Source organism: Dromiciops gliroides, chromosome 2, assembly GCF_019393635.1.
Source record: "Dromiciops gliroides isolate mDroGli1 chromosome 2, mDroGli1.pri, whole genome shotgun sequence".
NCBI classification, from domain to species: Eukaryota; Metazoa; Chordata; class Mammalia; order Microbiotheria; family Microbiotheriidae; genus Dromiciops; species Dromiciops gliroides.
The window spans coordinates 188,085,102-188,105,817 of NC_057862.1; the positions used below are offsets into that span (position 1 = coordinate 188,085,102).

General features: G+C 36.1%; 1 protein-coding gene across 1 annotated transcript in view; it reads left to right on the forward strand.

The window, feature by feature from the left end:
* Positions 1–18,074, forward strand: part of SPRED1 (sprouty related EVH1 domain containing 1) — a 148,337-nt gene extending 130,263 nt beyond the window's left edge. Inside the window, exons 5-7 of the mRNA XM_043984358.1 lie at positions 4,443–4,601; positions 9,390–9,497; positions 11,688–18,074. Coding sequence (XP_043840293.1) covers positions 4,443–4,601; positions 9,390–9,497; positions 11,688–12,338 — 918 coding nt within the window. The 3' untranslated portion in view covers positions 12,339–18,074. The remainder of the gene's footprint in view (positions 1–4,442; positions 4,602–9,389; positions 9,498–11,687) is intronic.
* Positions 18,075–20,716: the final 2,642 nt, after the last annotated feature.

Below are 20,716 nucleotides of genomic sequence, written 5' to 3' on the forward strand. Positions count from 1 at the left end.
TTGACTGTTCAAGCCTCCAAGAATCTAGGGTCAATTTTTTGCCAGAATTAACCCATAGAAATAGGAATTTTTGTTGAAAACTTGATGTGTTATAAATTCTATCTTTTTAATCATCTCATCACCCACCCCATCTGCTTTGCTTTCTGGAATATCTACTTCATAATTAACAGATTTCCTTTTTTGTTTGTTTGTTTGTATTTTTAGTGAGGCAGTTGGGGTTAAGTGACTTGCCCAGGGTCACACAGCTAGTAAGTGTTATGTGTCTGAGGTCAGATTTGAACTTAGGTGCTCCTGACTCCAGGGCCGGTGCTCTATCCACTGCGCCACCTAGCTGCCCAACAAATTTCCTTTTATCTTAAGCCTTTTCTTTTCTTCCTCTACCTTCTGGTACTCACTGAGACTTAGGTCCTTCCTAATGACATTGCATCCCTGACCATTCTTTTCAGAACTGGCTGCACTTTCATTCATACCCCCAACTCACTGGTTATAGAGTAGGAATGAGAAGATTCCTTATTCCCCATTTCTGCTTCAGACTTTCACTCTCCCAGATCACTCAGAACCCTTTCTTACTTGGAGGTTCACACTGTCCAAATCGATCTGCATCCTGGTGGCCGTTAGCCATCAACCCCCCCCCCCAAGAGATTCTCTTTATACCAGCGAATTCAGTGCCCAGCACATGGTGTTTTTCTCCACCCTTACTCCTGCCCTCATCATAAGTATTGATACTTTCCACATTCCTTAGGCTGCTCTGTTCCCATGACCACTCCACCTTAACTTATACAGACAGATATCCATGCTGGTGATTGTGTTGTCACACAGTGTGTTCCATTTCCACAGCCATGGACTCTAAAATTCTTTTATCTGATCATGATCTTGTGTGAGTCTGTCTTTCCCTATATTTTATAACTCCTGACCCGTTTCTTTGTCTTCATCATGAGCTCTGCAGCACCCCGCCCCCCCAGCCCCTCAATTTTTTCTTAGACTATCCCTCTTGTACTGGTTACACTCTTCTCCCTTCCATTTTTCTACTCTCACATTCTTTGTCCCCTTGTCCTTTTGTCGATCACCCTTTGTTAAACTCCCACCAACTCTACCTCTTTCATTCCTCATTCACATGCTACTGAATGGAGTTGGAGAAAATCACTAAACTCTGCTGATTGCATCCTCTTTGAATTCATGTTATCTAATCTCAGCTGGGCAAGTCAATCCTACTTACCTCTCCATAACTGATGTGCTAACTCACTCTCTACAGAGCTGTTTCCCTCTGCCTCACTCCTCCCATGACATCTCCTCTCACTACTCTTCTCTGCTAAACACCATCTTATACTTCATCCAAAAAAACTGATTCCATTTACTTAGGGTCCCTTCTCTCTTCCTAATCTCACATAAATCAAGCATCTTCCCATACTATCTCCTTCATTCCTTTCTCAAGTAAAAAGATAGTCATTCTCTTGCCAAGACTGACCCCTTCATATTCCTTTATCCCATTTCCCTAATATCCCCATTCTCCTTACCTACTGTCACCTTCCTCACTCCAGTGTTCCTCCCACCCTTGTCCTGATAGTTCTTCCTATAACTTTACTGCTCAGCTAAACATTTTGAGAAAGCCATATGATATACACTCAGAGCCTCTACTTCTTTTCTTCTCACTCTTAAAATCTTCTATAGTCTTTCTTCTAGCCTCATTCAATTGAAGCTGCCCTCTCTAAAGTTACCATTGATTTCTTAATTGCCAGATCTAATAACCTTTTTTGAAAAAATACATGTACGTGTAAAAAGAATTTTAAACATTTTTTTTAAATTGAGTTACAAATCCTACTCCTCCCTCATTCCCCTCCCCCTTCCCTGAACCAGCAGATCTGATAGAGAGTTATCCGGTTATCCGTTCCTCATCATGATTTTCCCCATCGAGGTTTTGATATATTGCAAGTTGGCATAAGAAATTAAATGGGAGTTTGGGAGGAGTTTTGCAGAAGCCACAGATGACACACAAAGGCCAACAGATGACACAGAAAAAGTTTAGAAACTAAGAAATTCATAAAATACATGTATAGTTTTATATAATATCAACATATTTCAACTTTTAATACCATAATAATTCAGACCTTTTCTCTGGTATGAAGGTAAAGCCAAAATATTTTATACAGACTTTACATATCGGGCACAGCATCCCTAACTCCCACAATGTGGCCTGGATAACTATACATGTGCAATCGTGTAAAATATTTTTATATTAGTCATCTTGTAGAAAACTCGAAACACCTCCCTCCCCCTCCCAAAAAAAAAGGAAGGAAGGAAAGAGAAAAATAATCTGCTTTAGTGTGTAATCAGATGCTACCAGAGTTCTTTCTATGGAAGCAGATAGCGTTTTTCATCATGAGTTCTTTGGGTTTTTCTTTGATCATTGTATTGCTGAGAATAGTTAAGTCATTTGCAATTCTTCATTGAACAATATTGCTGTCACTGTACACAACATTCTTCTGGTTCTGCTCATTTCACTTATATACATCAGCTCATATAAGCCTTTCCAGGCCTTTCGGAAATCATCCTACCTGTCATTTCTTATAGCACAATGTTATTCCATCACCATCATATACCACAGATTCTTCAGCCTGTCCCAATTGATGGGTATCCCCTTGATTTCCAGTTGTTGATAATAGCAACCTATCTCTTCTAGTTTTTGTGAGGATCAAATGAGATGATAATTATAAAGTGCTTAATGTAGTGCCTGGCACATAATAGACATTATGTAAATGTTACATATCGTCATCATCATTGAGTGCTTGGCACAATGTTTGGCACATAGTAGGCACTTAATAAATTTCTGTTCCTTTCCCTTCTTCCCTTGTTTGCCTTCTCCTCCTGGATACTCTCTTTTCTCTGGGCTTCATGATACTCTCCTGTCTCCATCTTCTTTGCTGATTCTTCTGGTAGACTTTCAATGCTCTCAAAGAAGTCTAATCCAAGGCAAAACGTCTCATTCCCTTGACCTGAACCCTGCAAGCCTGACCTGGATTTGGTTCTGTTCAAGGGTAGCCTGCTGCTGTTGGTTCAGAGTGGAAAAATTGTAGACTCTCCTTTGTCCTGGGCTTCTTGCCTTGGTTATTTTTTTGCAGTCTGAGCTAAATGCTAGAAGTTAGACCCTGGTTTTTTTGCCTGAGGTCTGAGCTGTATAGGTGCTGCTGCTAGCTTCTGAGCTTCCTCCTTCTTCTGTACACTGCCTAGCAGCCTACTTGCTGGGGAAGGCCACTGTCATGCACAGTTCCCCTTCTCATTCTGTCCTGGATCTTTGCTCTGAGACTGGGTAGTGAGTGACAAGCCTGTCATTGGGCACCCATTCCCATTGCAGTGCTCTGGTATAAGTCTGGGACCTCCTTTTATGCTGGTGTTCAGCCTCTCACTGAGGACTGAAGTGCTTCACCCTAGGCTCCCACTCCAACCCTGTCCCCAGGGTCTGCAGACTTCTTGGTCTCTCTGGCTCAAACAAAGGGCTCACTGTGACTTTTCTGCATTTCTCCATCAGAATTTGTATACATCTCTTTGGAGGAGTTGTCCTGGGAGAATCAGTTGTATTACTTCTATTTTACCATCTTTGCTCCCCACCCTCTCTTCACCACACCCTAGTTATTTGCATGTTGCATGTGCAGTTAGAATGTGATCTTAAGGTCAGGGACTATTTTTACCTTTGTTTAGATTCCCATTTAACAGGGTACCCAATACATAATAAATGCCTACATTTATTAGGCTTTTTGACTGGTGGAGAATTTTCTATATTTTGCCTTTGTCACCCAACATAGTAAACAGCCCTCCCAACTTGGTGTTATATAGCAAATGTGATAAGCATGCCTCCTCATTTCTTACCTGGCTACATGATTTTAGGACTTCTCTGACTTTTCCTCTATGCCCCAGTATCTGGTACCTTCTGCTCCCTCTACTTCTTAGCTCCTTTAGTGTGTTGTCTTCACCCATTAGATTGTAAGCCCCTGGGGGGAAGGCTTGGGATTTTTTGTTTGTTTGTTTGTTTTTGGTTTTTGTATCCCAGTGCTTAGCACAGTGCCTGGCACATAGTAAGGGGATTAATAAATGTTTATTGATTATCTTTGCCTTTATCTATGTCATTAGTAAAAAGTTTTTACAATGTAGGACCAAGGACAGATCCCTGGGATACTACATTCATTCAAGAAATCCTAAATCTATTTAACCATGCATACAGTCATATCGTCTGTATCTCTCTTTCTCTTCCACAAAGATAGCACAAGAGTTTTTAGCAAGTGTTGTGCCAAAATCCAAGTATATTATGTCTAAAGCATTCCTTTGATTTTTACCTAATAAACTTGCCAGTGGAACTTCTTGTCTTGAACAAACAAACCTTTTTTTCTTTTTTTTTAAATTGCATGTTAATAATCATTCAGTGGATATAACAGTTTTGTTTTCTACTATAGGTAACAGAAGACGATACTTCCAGTTCTCTAGCAAAAGATCACTTTTTCCAACCAGAAACTGTTGTTACCAATGAGCCCTATAGAAGTTCAAATATAAGGCCCTCACCCTTTGAAGATTTGAATTCTAGAAGAGTGTTCTTGCAGAGCCAAGCTAATCAAGTAAGAAAACAATGAATCTTTATTACTTGTTGATATTAGTAAGATGATAAATATGTAATATTATATATTGTTTTATTCTATTATTTTTGTGTGTATAGTTTATGCGTGTGTATATCCTAAGAAATCACATACTCTACCCTTCTGTCTTGTCTAAAGTAATAGCAATAATTCACTCTAATATTTAGACAACTAGTTTAATAGTTTTCTTGGGATCTGGTAATTTTTATTTACATAGGTCTTCTGCTGCTCAGATTTTTTTCACTGACTAAAATGAAGACGTAGATCACATGCATTCTTGTCATAGTTGAAAGTGTGACACAAGCTAGGAGGGATAAATAGCTAACACGTTGAATAACAGAATTTTAAAAGATCTCAACAGTTTAAAATAGTGGGTCCAATCTAATAATAATAAGTAAAAGTTTAAAAGGAATAAATGAAAAATCTTATACTCCGATTTAAAAAAAATCAGTTGTATAAGCACAGGACTGAACAGGCATGACTTTATAGCAGTTTATGTGAACAAAAGATGTGTAGATTTTAGTAGACTGCAAGACCTAGTACTGTGACTTGGCATCCAAAGAGAGATGATGCCTCCCTTGACTGCATGTAAGAGAGCCATTGTGCCCACTGGGAGAAGTAACAGTCCTAACAAGCTCAGCCCTGGAGGGTACCTCACCTGGGGGATGTGGTCAGTTCTCAGAGCCACATTTTGGGGAGGTAATTGACAAGCTGTAGCATGTGCAGATGAACATGACCACAGTGGTGAGGTGACTGAAGACTCAGGTTACATGATCACTGTTTTTTATTGGAAAAAAGTATATAGAAAAAAATTAATTAAAATGTTTCCACTTGACCCAGAAGGCAGAAACTAGGACTAATGAGTAGAAGGTGTAGAGAAGCAAATTTTGGCTCAGTTTGAAGAAAAAAACTTGATAAAAGTTAGAGCTGTCCATACGTGAAATAGGTTGCCTTGGGTTATAGGGGTTGTCTCCTCACTTGAGGATTTCAAACGGAGTCTGAACCACATAGCCTCCAAGGGATCATGTACTTTGAGATCTCATAATACTATTTAGACCAAGTTTTTCCTTGTATCTACTCCCATGTTTTTTGGTTTGTTTTTTTTTTTAACTCTGTTTTCAGCACCTTTGGACCTTGGACATTCCCTTTGATTTGGATTATAGTTCCATCATTGAAGGATTTGATTAGGAAGACAGCACCAGTGTGGTTAGAGTACTCAGAAGAGATAATGGATATAAAGCACTTTGTGAATTTAAAAATATTACATAAATGTCAATTATTATTATTATTCATCTACTATATGAGAACCTTGATCCAAAGTTGCCATTGGTGTCCATATAACTGAACCTTGTTAAAGTGGAGCCTTAAAGTATAGTGAGAAAAGCTTCAAATTTGGAATTGGGTTTAAATCCTAACTTTGAGTGAAAAAACTTTGAGCCACTTAGCAACTGAGTGATCTTAGGTAAGTTATTTCATCCATGCATGTTAGTTTCCTCCTATTAAAAATAATTAAGGGAGGTGGACTCTAATCTGTATGATCCCTTTCAGCTCTGACATGCTATGAACCCTGTGAGCTATGTGAAAATTGCATAATGAAATATCTCAAGGTTCTTCTTAAGGTGTTTTTATTACCTTCTTTACACATACCATGAACGTGTTGCTGAAAACTACTTAAGACAATAAACCCTTTTCTATCTCTGATTACTGAGAATTGTTATGTTTTCACAATTTTGGTGGTTCTTACCCTTTAAAAAATTGTTTTCAGTTTAGTAAGTGAAATTGCACTCAGGGCTACATTTAATGTTTCCTTCAACCCCTGTCATTGTCTTTGGAAAAGAATCTGTATTCTTTTTACCTTTTTAAGCTTCAACAGAGTCATTTTAAGAGTAGTTAGGTTCAAGTGTTTTTATTCAAAGATTACATACAAACAGTGGTCATATTAGTTGTTACACTTTGGCTTAGATGATGTACTTCTTTACAATTGTATGTGATTTCACATTGTGTGTTAATAGCTTTCAACACATTTTAAAAAGATTTAAAGATAGAAGTACAATAATAACATTTTTGGTGTCGGAAAATTACATATGACTTCTGCATAGTTTTATTTTTGCCTAAACATGTAAAAGAATCTCATTAAACTATGGAAAATAATCTTGCGATGACTTGGTTTAAAACAAAAAAGCACAAGGAGTTACCAGTCAACCCCATTTTTTAGCATAATCATTTGAACAGTAGTGGGGTTTTTTGTGTCTATTTATCTTGAAAATATAGAGTTGCCACAATTAAAACTCCTAGAATCACAGGATATGAGAACTAAAAGGGACATTGAAAATGAAGTTGCCAAATTGGAGTGCATTTCAGGCAGTTCTTTGAACCAGGGTAAAATGATGGTTATGTTTGAAAAAGCACCGTAGTGTAGCTCTTTTTTCGGGCAAATTCTACTCATGGTTCCCCAACACTGGGTTGTTACTGCAGAATGTCTATGAATCTATATTCTCATCAAGCATTGGCTGTTACTGCTTTTCAGGTGTTATGTATATCTATATGTATGCTGTTGTGATTAGTAAATTCATTTAATGTTGTTACAGAATGCATAGGTGCTTTATGTCATGTATTTTCTAAATCATTAGATACTAATAGTAGTGCAACTACTGTCTCAAGGAATGTTTGAGAATAGCCTCAAACACAAAAAGGTTGAGATTCATTGACTTTTAATAACTGAATAATTAATTAATTATATAACAGCTGTGGCTGCTAAGTCTCAGATATTGAAAACTCCCAATGAAATGAAAATACGATTTAGTAATCCATATACAAAAAAATTATAGATTGATTCTCCATTTGATTCTTCTTGTTAGGTAGGAGTTAGCTAGCAGGAGTAATGAACACTAATGACCCTGATAACTAGTCTCATTCACCTCTCCCCTGCCTTTAAAAATTACTCATGTTCAAGTTGTTCCCCCCCAGTACAATGTGAGTTCCTTGAGGGTAGGAACTTTTGAGGGGTTTTCTTTGTAAGTGTAGGACCTGATATGATGCCTTATAGAGATTTAATAAATGCAAAAGAATGAAGAAGGAATAGATTGCTAAATGCAGGTTTCTCTTCTGATTTTTTTTTTACATGTTATAGACATGTTATTTTCTGTGGGAATGAAGTTTAAGGAAAGTCTTGACTAGTGGAAAATTTTGACTATTTTAAAAATAGATGTAAGTTAAAGTGAAGGTATATTTATAGTTAGTGTAGAGAAAACATATGTATCAGAATTAAAAATTAAGTTAAAACCTAACCCATGGCCCAGAAGCCCTTCCTATTCTCTTTTGAACTGTCCAAACCCTTCCTATCCTCTTAGGCTCAACTACTCCTTCTTCCTCCATGCTTTCCCTGACCTGACCCATTTAGGTTACAGTGATCCCATCATCAGTCTATCAATTCTAATAGCACTTATTGTTTGTATTACTTGTTTGGCAATTAATCCTACACCGGTATTTTTTTCTAATGTTTTGCCTGTAAATGGCTTATCTGTCCAACTATAGGCTTTCAAAAAAATCTACATCAGCACCCCTTGAAGGCATAGAGTGGGTATTGGAGCTTTGACTCTGACATCCAAGGACCTAGGTTCAAATCTTACCTCTGGTGTTTACTGTATGACCTCAGACAAGTCATTTATCCTGTGTAGGCCTCATTTTCCTCATGTAAAAAGGGAATTTGACTAGATGACTCCTGAGGTCTTTTCTACCTCTAAGGCTCTAATCCTATTAATTAATTGGTCAACCCATAATAACACCTACTTCAGATATTCACTTTTTCCTTGCTTTCCTGAAAATTTATTGTGTTTTAGACTATATTAAGAGGAGAAAGTTTGGTGAAGGGGGAAATTGTAGTATGTATTTTTTTTAAGTGCTACTGGGTACAGAGCATTGTACTAGGAACTAGGGAAATCAAAAGATTAGATTAGGTACAGCTTCTATTAAGGGGATGAAATATTATAATACATAATAATGCATTTTTAAAATTGCAAAACAGGGTAGCGCCAAGGTCGTGTGTGAGGTTCCTGGAGAAAGGTCATCACTGACCAGGGGATGTAGGGAAAAAATAACATCTGAATTATGTTTTAAAGGGCAGATTATAAATTTCTTGGAAGTAGAAATTATTCCTTAGACTTCATGGCATTCTCCATAGCACCTATAGTTATTAAACACACTCACATATTCAATAAACATTTGTTAGATAATAAAACTAAGAAAAATATCTTCTCTAAAGTGAACAAATGATGAAACCACATGATTTCTAAAGTTCTTTCCAACTCTAAAATTTGATGATTCAAAAAATAAAAAGGATAGACTGTTTTCAAGTTTTGTGTTAATTTATCAGTCAAAGGATAATAAGAGCCATTTTTTTAGCCATTAGTTTTAAGCTACTTGAAATTTCAGTGGACTTTACAATCAGAATTAAAAATGGATTGTTTAAATCTTTTTCCCCTTCCTACTACTTGGTGAACATGTGAATGAGACTGAAATTACCAAGTAGAGGAGATGATTGGGAAACAAGGCGTTTACATAATCTACAAACAGTGTACTCAATAATAAACTCTATTTTCAGCCTAAGAATATCAGTGTAGGAGAGGAAATAAATTCTTTCAAATATGCTAGAAATTATTTCTGTAGTATTAGAAATGTAAACAGAATGAAAAACAGATTAACTTTTATGTTTCAGTAAAAAAACAGGATTCCATTTTCTTGTCACTTAATTAGAAATATTTAATATTACAGGTAGCATTCAACCAGCCAGACTCGGACACTTCCCTTCAGGGCAGATCTGGGGACTATGCACATCGGCAAGTTTCAAAGGAGTGTGGAAGTCTGAAATCCCAAAATCGGGTAAATTGCCTATTCACCTTAAAATACTTCATAATATGACTCTTTTACATTGAAAGTATACCAGTAAAAATTGCACAAGGTTATATCTTTTTTTTTAAACAAGGTTATATCTTAGCACACAATTAAATCACTTTAGGAAATATGTTTGAAAAGCTTTCATCTAGCCAGTTTGCTGCTATAATTGATTATTTCCCTGAGTCTGAGGTCTCAAGTAACAGATTTTAGAGTTTTATATTTGAATTTTCCAGTGACAGACTTTATAAAGTAAAGCCTATTAGAAGTTATTTGAAGCTTTTGTTCTTCTGCATCCCTCTAAGTTTCGTGTCAGTAATGGATCCTTTCTCTGAATTTCTAAAGATCCAGAGTAGTACTTTTAAATAAGTTTTATCATAGTATCTTAAGCTCTAAAATGTGACTGTACATACTTGAAAAAAAGAGAAGAGTTAGTTTACAATGCTAAAACTTTATCACAAGTTCAGAATTAAAATTAGGAGAGTGCCAATGCTGCTTCTGTGGCTAGACAGATAGTCATGGGAGGAATTGAGCACCACATAACAATGTCCAAATTACTATAGAATCCAATTGGAGGGGCAGCTAGGTGGCACAGTGGATAGAGCACTGGCCCTGGATTCAGGAGTACCTGAGTTCAAATCTGGCCTCAGACACTTAACATTTACTAGCTGTGTGACCCTGGGCAAGTCACTTAACCCCAATTGCCCTGGGGAAAAAAAAGAATCCTATTGGGGGAGGGGGAAATGGTTTTTACCAGCTCTTCCACCTTCCCACACTCCTTCCCTGGATCACTAAAGTGAGTCATGTACTTCACTTTAGCATGTGGAGTATGTACATAGATAAATTTCTCTCTGTGTGTGTTAGACAGACTTAAAGTCAGATTATGCTCACAGCAGAGAAGAATTGGCAAATTCATTGGTCAAACTTGTACTTCTGGGTCGCTTAAAGCTCACCCTGGACTTAGTAGATTTCAGCAAGTGATGATTGAGCTGTATTTGCTGCTGTTCTTTTTTGCTGCAGACACAGACCACAAATTGACACTTGTTAATTATTTATCAATTCAAGGATTTTTTTTCTTTATTTAATGGACCCTGTTTGTATATAATCATCAGATTAAATAAATTATTTTTAGTTGACAGAATGAATACTGGACAGTGCCCCTAATAAATATACTCACTTTTGTTCTAAATTAAGAAGATTGTAACATTAATCAGCTCGTGATGATTTTCATGCTGAATCTACCTAATGATCCCCAAAGTTAGAAAATAGCTGTTGAAAAGTAGTGTCTCCACTGTAACAGTCTTAATTCTGTCTTGAAATACATAATATTTCAGGACTTGAGTGTTTTTGGTTTTGTTTTGGTTTTGTTTTTTTAATGAATTCCTCCAAATAGAAAAGAAACCCTGAGGGTCTTCCCTTTCTAGTTTTTGTTGTTGTTTTGGGGGGTTTTTTGAGTAGGCAAAGTAGGCCATGTTTTCCTTCATTTTACCTTGCCTTAATCACTGAATGGGTATTGCCTCAGACAAACTGAGACCTGGGAAAGACCTTAGTTTAAAAAAGTCAAGGTCTCGTACTACATCTGGGGCCGTTTCTGGTTGTCCTGATCTATATCTTTCCACTGGCTCTGGAGGAGAGAGTGAGGCTAGTGACTTTGCCTCACTTAAATCCAATTCACTTCAAGTCAAGACATCAGCCTCCTGACATCATTGGTCCTCTTTGGGACCATTAAAACAAACAACAACAACAATCCAAATAGAAACCTTATCAAAAATTTGTTGTTGTTTTATTTGAAAGACTGGAATTTTGTTGAAAACTTGATGTTTTTAATCATTGTTTAGTTTGTATTGCTAAAAGTTTTGCTGGAGCCAGGTTACGGTTAGATAATAGGGACATAATCCCTTTCTCTCCCCCAAGTCCTCCTTGTTATAGCTGGCTATAAACTCCTGTCCATAAAGTGATATAATATCTTAAGGAAACTGACTTTAAAAAAAAACACCATGGTTACCAACCAAAAATAGCTTCTTTAGAAAGTTATTTATAGTATTTCACAGTGTAAGATATTGAGTTGAGAAGGGTAGAGGGTTCCTTTTTCTAAATTTTGATCTGTTAGAGAATATTTTTTTTTAATCAAAATTTGTAAATCCTTCTGACTTTTGTAATTTTTATATTTCCTTTTAGCCACCTTTGAAATCAATCAGGCATGTCAGTTTTCAAGATGAAGATGAAATTGTCAGAATAAATCCTCGTGATATTTTAATACGCCGTTATGCAGACTACAGGCATCCTGACATGTGGAAAAATGAGTTGGAGAGAGATGACACTGACTCTAATATTGAGTTTTCAAAATCAGATAGTAAAAAACCTGACTATCTGTACTCCTGTGGGGATGGGACTAAGTTAAATGTACTCAAAGACTCTGTGGTATTTAAGACACAGCCTTCCTCATTAAAATTTAAGAAGTCAAAAAGAAGAAAAGAGGATGGTGAGCGCTCTCGCTGCATATACTGCCAGGAGAGGTTTAACCATGAAGAAAATGGCAGGGGACAGTGTCAGGATGCTCCAGACCCTATTAAGAGATGCATATACCAAGTTAGCTGCATGCTCTGTGCAGAGAGCATGTTGTATCACTGTATGTCAGACTCGGAGGGAGACTTTTCTGATCCCTGTTCATGTGACACCAGCGATGACAAATTTTGCTTGCGATGGTTGGCCCTGGTGGCGCTGTCTTTCATTGCGCCATGCATGTGCTGCTATGTTCCCTTGCGGTTGTGCCATCGCTGTGGTGAGGCATGTGGGTGCTGCGGAGGAAAACACAAAGCTGCCGGATGAAACCGGCTGGTGCCAAAATGAGTCTGAAGTCTTTGTTTCCAGGAATTAGCTAACTTGGATTTGTGGAGGCTTTTGGCAAGCGGCGTGGCATCTGGCCTGGCATCACAGGGGGCCAACCATGGAAGAAGCCGCAGAACTCGTCAGTTCTTGCCATTTCACAGATGCTAGTAGCCATGCTGGACTGTTTCCTTCGAATGCATGGCACATTTTGTTGAAAGTTGTAAAGGATTATTTGAGAAAGGAAGCCATTTCTAGTTATTGGCTATATGATAAGAGTGCAAACTCTGATCCAACTAAAAAGGGATTAATTTGACATTTTGTACATTTATGGCTTAGGTGATGGGGAGGGATCTTCAAAAAGAACTGAACGTATTTGACACATAATTAAACAAAAAGTGCACTAGTGATGGTTGATTTCAAACTAAGAAAAGTTAACACTTGGCAGATATAAGAAATGAAACTGAAGTGCAACTAAATCATTTATTAGTTGTTTTTTGGAATCAGTTTTATGTATAAATAACAAATGTTTATATTTAACTAAGTATAAGGTACGAATTATTACATAATAAACTTCTCTTCCCCTTTCCATTTCTATAGTGGATACACTTCTATCTACTATCACATTCCATATTTTGAATATTTAACTTGTCTAGTTAGTTGCATTTTTATTCCACGTGAATGAATTGATGTTTTCATCTTCATTTCCCTCCAACTACAGTTTGTATTGAGTTATATCTGTACATTCTGGTAATCTAAAACCTTTAAGATATCCTAATAGTCTTGAGTGACCAATTTTTTTTAAGCACAGATGTAATTGATGTTCTGATGGGAACATAACACTTATTTTTTTATATATAAAAAGACTGATTAAACATTATCAGAAAAAAGTGGGATTTTGTGGTGTTCAACCAGCAAGTTGTTTTCTTTTGGGGTTTCCTCCTCTAAAGTATTTTAATTGCATTTACAAATGTTTAGCAAGTTAAAAGATATAACCAAATAGTTATAATAAGATGTTTGTTTGAGATCTCCATCTATCGTTCTGCCAAACTAGGATCATGTTCAGCTGTTTTATTAATCTTTGGGCTTAATCCTAGTACTTGTTATTTTACCCCACCCACCTCCACCCTTCCCCCACAACCTATGGTAACATCATTCTTTTCTGTTGCAGAATTTTATTTTTATTTGAACTGGCAAAAGCATAAATATCTTACATTAAAATGTGGTGTGATTTAAAAGCCCAGGAAAAGAAAGCTTAATCCAGTAAATGAATGAAATGTCTTATTAATTTTAAAAATCTGCTATCTATTACTTACTGGATAATAACAATTGGATAATGTTCTAACAGATTGTGTAATATTCCAGGGATCATTTTTTAGCATTTTAGTAATTCATTTAGTAATCAATTTTTAGTCATTTTAGTAATAGTTTAGTAATTTTTTAATGTTACATAAAACTCTAACCAAGTTGAGGGGTGCTTTGGGGAAGATACTCTCGGGGGATAGGGGAAAGGGAGAGGGACTGAGGTTGAGAAAAATGCCCTTTTTTATGTCCTCATGAGTTATTGTAGGCAGTGAAAATAAAAATCACACTACCTTTTGAAGCTCCTTTTCTATGCAGGTTTTTAATGTCATGTATTTCTCTTTACATATCATATTAAAGCTTGTTACCTTCTTCCTCTTCTTGCCCTAAGATCAAACTGAACAATGTATATAACACTATCTGTCTGTAAGATACTTTTTTTAAAAAAAGAAAGCATTTATATTTATATGACAGCTTGAACTGACAACATTGTGTACATAGATCATCTTGAAGTATTATTTCACATTGAAAAGAAGACAAATATATTGATAACTATAGAAGTTATGAAAAAGAGCTTCTTTCTAGTTTTGTACTAAAAATCGTTCTGATAAACTAAGTCCAAGAACATTAACACTGTAGCAGCAGTCTTGAGTCTCGTTTTTACAGTTTATATATTTGAAAGCTGCTACCGTGGATAATTTTCACCCATCACATTTTCAGCTAAACTTGATTTCCCAAGACTGTTAACTTTCAAAACTACTCTTCATTGGTAAAATGAGAGTGCTTTTTTTTCTTGTGAATGAAATTTGATATTTGTAAGTGCTTAGTTTATAATTCAGGTTTGAGCAAGGTGTGAACAACTGAAGAAAAGAACTTGCTGGCTGTGTAGGAAAATGCTGTGGGATTGTACTGTGTATATAGTTTTGGAAAGAAACAAACTTAACAATTCCCTCTGTTGAGCACTAATCAACATAGTGCAACTCCTGTTCCTGTACTGTATTTTATATGCAACAGATATGCTTTAATATTTTTAATGAATTTGTGCATTAATATTTTCAATTTGTTTAACCACTTTGCTGCTACGATTTTGCCACCCCCTCCCCTTTCTTTCCTTTACAATCTAAAACAATTTGCTTCATTAAAAAATATGAATATGGACGTTACAGGTTGTTATTTCATCCTGGGTTTTTAATAAGTTAATACACCCAGTTTCTATGCCAATAACATGGTAAACCTAGGAAAATCAATCTATGCCATAAACTAATGATATAATATATCTGAATTCTTATAGAGGGACAGATTGTTAAGTTAGCAAGAATGGTGACACAGAAACAGATACCTTTATCAGTCCATATGTGGGAAATCAAACCCATAAGTAAATAAAGCAACATTTATTTATATTGCCCCTTAATACTTCTGACAATTGGACCTTCCTCTGAAAAGCTCCTTAGACTTTTTGTTTGTGATATTAGAAGTAGAACTGGCCAAGTGACGGAAAGAAACAATCCACTGAGGCCTACCTGGTATCATTCTTGAGTGATGTTTCCCTTTGCCTAACCAGGAAGGGTAGAAGTGTTTGATCTTTGAAGACAGCTCAGCCATAGCACTTCAGCACCACCTGCTGGAATAACATCCAGCCAGGAAAAACTTTGGGAGTAAGAGACATGATACACACACACCCCAGTATTTACAGACTATTAAGGAAAGGCACTTTGGCATCAGGACACCAGGAATAAGAAATATTTAGAGAAACCTATAAGTCATTTTCCCCACTATTGTATCTTGTTGAAGCCTAGAAAACGTTATGTCATTTTCCTTTTTTGGTCATTTATAGGCTATATAAACCATTAAAGTGTCATTTAAAAATTAATGGATTATTTAATACTGGCAACTATAGTAAACATTGAGTTCTTATATGGACAGATATGAAACCAGTACTGCTCTTATAATTTATTTCTTGGCAAAAACCTTAACCACAAAGAATTTGTGTGCTGAGGGAAGAATTTTTGAGAACTTTGCCAATGATTATAATGTAGCAAAATAGAGAGAGAGAGAGAGAGAGAGAGTGTGTGTGTGTGTGTGTGTGTGTGTGTATGAGTATGTGTGAAAGGAAATGATGGTTCAAGTTTAGTATTTAAAGGGAAAAAGATTGAAATTACTTAGTTTCATTGGTTATGCAAACAGCTGTGCCCATAACTAGCTCTTGGGATAACACTAAAAGAAGATGCACTTTCTGATCATGCTTTAAATATCTCTCATTACTAGGGGCTTTTTTTGTTGTTGTTTAATTGAACAGCGCAATAAGTTGTTTTTTTTTTTTAATTCAGGTATGATCCAGAATATGAGTAAGGGCATATTGAAGCATACATCACGCCTGTCCTGAAAAATGTGCTTCACCTGTTAATATTTGTTGAGACTTTATGACTTCATCATGTGCTTTACTATATATAGTATTGTTTAAATTCCTAGCAAATGGTCCATTAAGCATATAATTTTTCCTGTATATATATATATATATATATATATATATACATACATACATAAATACATACATTTTTTGAAAAACATTGGTCCCTTCAAATATCTGAAGACACTAGTGCCCCTTGCTATTTTGACTTTAACTTCAATCACTTTTCCAAGAAAGCCCTGAAAACTCTAGCACAAACACCATTTTTTTTTCCTTTGTCCCACCCAGCCCTGTGATCACCATCTGTCCTTGGTATCGAACCTTAAATTTTTAAATGCCATTGTAATGTGCTTTTCAAGCATTTTCATACATGAAATAAAAATAGACCACCATGATTGATAGAAAGCAAAGATGTTAATAGGCCTTAAGCTACTGTTTGCCTAGCAGCCACGTGGTTATAAACTTCCGTATGCTTTGGTGCACTGCTAAATGTTAGCCTTTGTTCCTGAAAGCTTAAACTAAAAACTTTGTGATTAGTTTTGAAAATTCTAAAGCATTATTTAGTGTAAAACCCTTTGTATTTAAAGCTGCACTATAAATGGTACCTAGATTTTGTGAACACACTGCCTCTCCTTTTTGCAAATAGTGCCATTTGCTTTCTACCCTGACCTCAAGAAGTGCCTCACTTGTATATTATTCCCATTACCCTCAACTGCTTTCTTTATAATAAGCAATGTATGATTTAGTTTAACTCGTCATAGATGTATTTCCTTTTATGTATGCAAATATATAGCTTGGTACTTTTCAGTATATAATGTAAATATGCATATATAAGTTTGTAACTTTTGTTACACCATATTTGTGTAATTGGATATATCAGATAATATCATAAAACAGTTGTTTTTAATGGTCCCTACCCTGTAATTACCTGATTAAACCTATCATAAAATTAAAAAGGGTTTTTTCTTAATGTCCTGGGCCTGTTTACACTGACACATGAGGTGTTAGCTAAAAGTGAAGAGTAATAGGAATAGGAATACTTTTTAAAAATGAATATGTTATTTGGGGGGGTTATTTGTTTTTAAAACCCAAAGTTCATTTAAACCTCATCTCAACTAGTTCCTTCTTAATTATATTTTGACGTTTTAAAGCCATGATGAATGCTGCATTTCCATTCACTGACATAGGAACAAATTGCTTTTCATTCTATAACATCGGTTTGGGATCATTTGTAGCAAACTCTGAATCCCAGGTTAACACATTGTTCCATGCCCTATGTGATTCTCATCCAATTCTTTTCATTGTCACTTTGCATTTATTCAAGAAATACAACCTAGTTTTATTACTTGCTTAAATTAAGTGTAATGAGGAAGAGTTTTTTCTTCATTGTCCTTCTGAACCTGTGATTTCATCATTAAGGAAACTCTAATTTTTGGTCATAAAAAGCTGCCTGGGATATTGAGAGGTTAAGTGACTTTAATCTTTCTGAATTCAAGGCTAGCCCTCTCTCTGTGCTACTTCTTAATTAGGAAAGTATATCTACAATAGAAATCATGAAATACTTTCCAAGGATAAACTTTTGGTTTATGCATGCCATTGCTGGCCTTTGAGTTTAGATAGTTCAGAATTGACTTCTTAGGCTTGCCTTATTATTGAATCTTGTTCAGTTTTTTGCTATTTTTATTCCTAAGTTTTCATAAACGTGAGACTCCTTTATCTAAGGAAACGTTAATGTTCACCAAAGAAGTTAAAAACAGGTTTGCTACAACTTGACAATGAAAATGTGTTGCAAATAAAGATAATGCTTAAATTAAAAGTAATCATTGCAAAACTTTTTGACTGGCCTAACAATCAGTTTTTTTTTAAACTTCCTTTAGTTTTTCTCTTAGGAAATTCTATGCCCGATAAAAGCTCCCAAAAGTTGAGTAACTTGACCCTGAAACTATATACCTACTTTTCAAAAAGACCAACAGTAACCTTTTAAGTTAACCTTTACATAGAAGACAAGTTATGTTTAAGTGAATTTAATAGAGCATGCTTTGTTGTTAAAAATTCAAGACTGCTGAAGAACACCACCTAACTTTTGCTTGCTATAATGAATCAGCAGGTGAAAAGAATGTTGTAAGCAAATATAAAAAAAGCATTGCTGGCATATAACCTTCATCCCTTCTCTCTTCTAAAGAGTGTGATATTTCTCATGGAGTGTCTCCTAAGAATTTTAGGTTTTCATGCAGAGATGGTTGAGGTTAAAAGAGTTCATGGGTAATTGCTACTTGACCAAGATTATATGAGTTAGCATTAGCAGGGATCTTAGAGATTAGTCATCTATTCTTGCTCTTTCATTTTGCAGATAAAGAAACTGAGGTCCAGCGAGATAAAATTACTGGCTTATCCAAGATTATACAGACACTTAAAGATAAGCCCAGGACTAGAACCAGGGCCTTCCCATTTCTAGTCTAATGCTTTCTGTATTACACAATTGATGGCAAAATGAAAGAAGTAGAAATTCCTCAAGTGTTACACATTGCACATATTTTTGGACACTCAATGTATCAATCGTGCTGAATTTTTTTCCTCTAAAAAATACTGTCATATTAGATGGCTTTCTGGAAGGGGAAGGTTGAGGGATACTTTGGATAACCGATGATGTAATACCAATATAATATCTATAAATTTTATTAAAATGCTAAATTTTTAAACATTCAAATTAAAGAAAATATCAATAAAAATTTATTTTTTAAAAGTTGAAAGCCCAGCTTCATGCTCCTCTCCATTTACATCTGTAAACTTACAGATGGAAACAACAGATGACCAAATTGGTTTCCTTATGAGTGTGACTGTCGAATGGAATGTAGTTGAACAGACCCATATATTATGGATTTATTCTGAAAGCCAGCCATTGTGGAGTGATTTGGTATCTGAAGACCTAGGATCCAATCTTAGCTCTGATTGCTTGATACCTGTCTGAACATAGGCAAGCTTTAGTTTCCTCATCTGTAAATTGAAAGGGTTAGAGTGGATGATTTTTTTTTTTAATTTTGTGGGGCAATGAGGGTTAAGTGATTTGCCCAGGGTCACACAGCTAGTACATGTCAAGTGTCTGAGGCTGGATTTGAACTCAGGTCCTCCTGAATCCAGGGTGGGTGCTCTATCCACTGCACCACACCCAGGATGATTTCTTAAATAGTCCCTCGCTGGTTTTAAATCTATGACACTATTTTCAACTTTGTCACTCTGGACCTCTTTTTGTAACTGCATTTGTTATAATGAGATGTTACTTTTTACTACCCTAAAAGAAGTTTAAAATCCCCACACAGTCTATTTTTACTTCATTCTTGGTGAGCTTTGGAATGGGTTTACTCTTATCTATAGGTACATGTTCTATCATACAAGCTGCCTCTAATTTAGGAGTTCTTAATCTGGGGTCCACAAACATTTTTTAAAATGTTTTGATGAGTTTTTCAATATATTTAATTTCCTTTGTGACCCATTTATTTGATGCATTTAAAAGCATTCTGAGAAGGGACCCACAAGCTTAAGGGATCCCATAGGCTTTCCCAACCACCAAAGGGGAAAACGATCCCTAAAAGAATTAGGAACCCCTGCCTTAAGGTTATATCTCTCTCTGTTATCTTAGAAGTGGGGTTTCTTATTCCTTGGAATCAATTAGACTCTCTTCAGGAGTTTTATAACATCAACAAAAATTCCTTACCCTGCTCAGTTTGTAGAATTCTGATTGAGGGAGGGTGGGAGACAGTGCATAGGAGCTCATTGTGATAGACTTTGGTATATTGCTATTAATTTTCTTTGTCACGGGACTAAGCTGTATAATCAGCCTAGTTTCAGCTACTGACATACCAACATGAGGCTCTTAGGCTCCTTTCTAAATTCTGTTTTCTGGGCTCAAAGAATGTCAATATGAGGAGTATGTTTTCTTCCCCACTCCCACTGTCCTTTGTCTCACTTTCAAATGACCTATTCACCTTCTTTGGAGTGCAATTTGGAAAAACACCTAGAAGTTATTAAGGGTTCAGGTTATAAACTGATAGAAGTACCTTAGAGATGTCTCCCTCACATAACATGTGGACAACTAGAAGAACCAAATATAATTCAGTATGTAGTAAAATCCATCGGGCTCAACTGTTCTTGGTAATCTAAAGACACTGTGGAACAAATTAGTGTCCAAGAGCCTTGCTGTTAATGGGTTGTTTTCTTTTGCCAAGACTAGAAATACTCTGCCTAAGGCAGTATTGAACAGCACTCCCAGATGAGTCATCTGCTGTGTGTGTACTGTGTGCTCTTTTCCATTATGAAGAGCCAGCCAAGAAGCCTGAACTTGGACCAGCCTTCCAGTTAGTTTAAGGACCACTTCTCCCAAATGTTATAAAAGGGTGAGATTAGTATTCCCTTCTCCCTCAAGCTTTCGACCAGAGATCCAGCCATATTGGAAATGATACAGGGAAACCAAGAGGCTTATATTATATTTTAAGAACAGTCCTATTCTAGTTTAAAAACAATTTCCCAATCGTTAACTTGGAGTAGGCTATTCTAACCTCTCCAGTACCCAACAGAACACAGGGAGCCTTGTTCTTTGGCCTCAGCCTTCCTAAGTATTAACATTCCAGGTTGAAAATCTGAATTCATAGAACCATTTAATCTTGTTAAATGCATC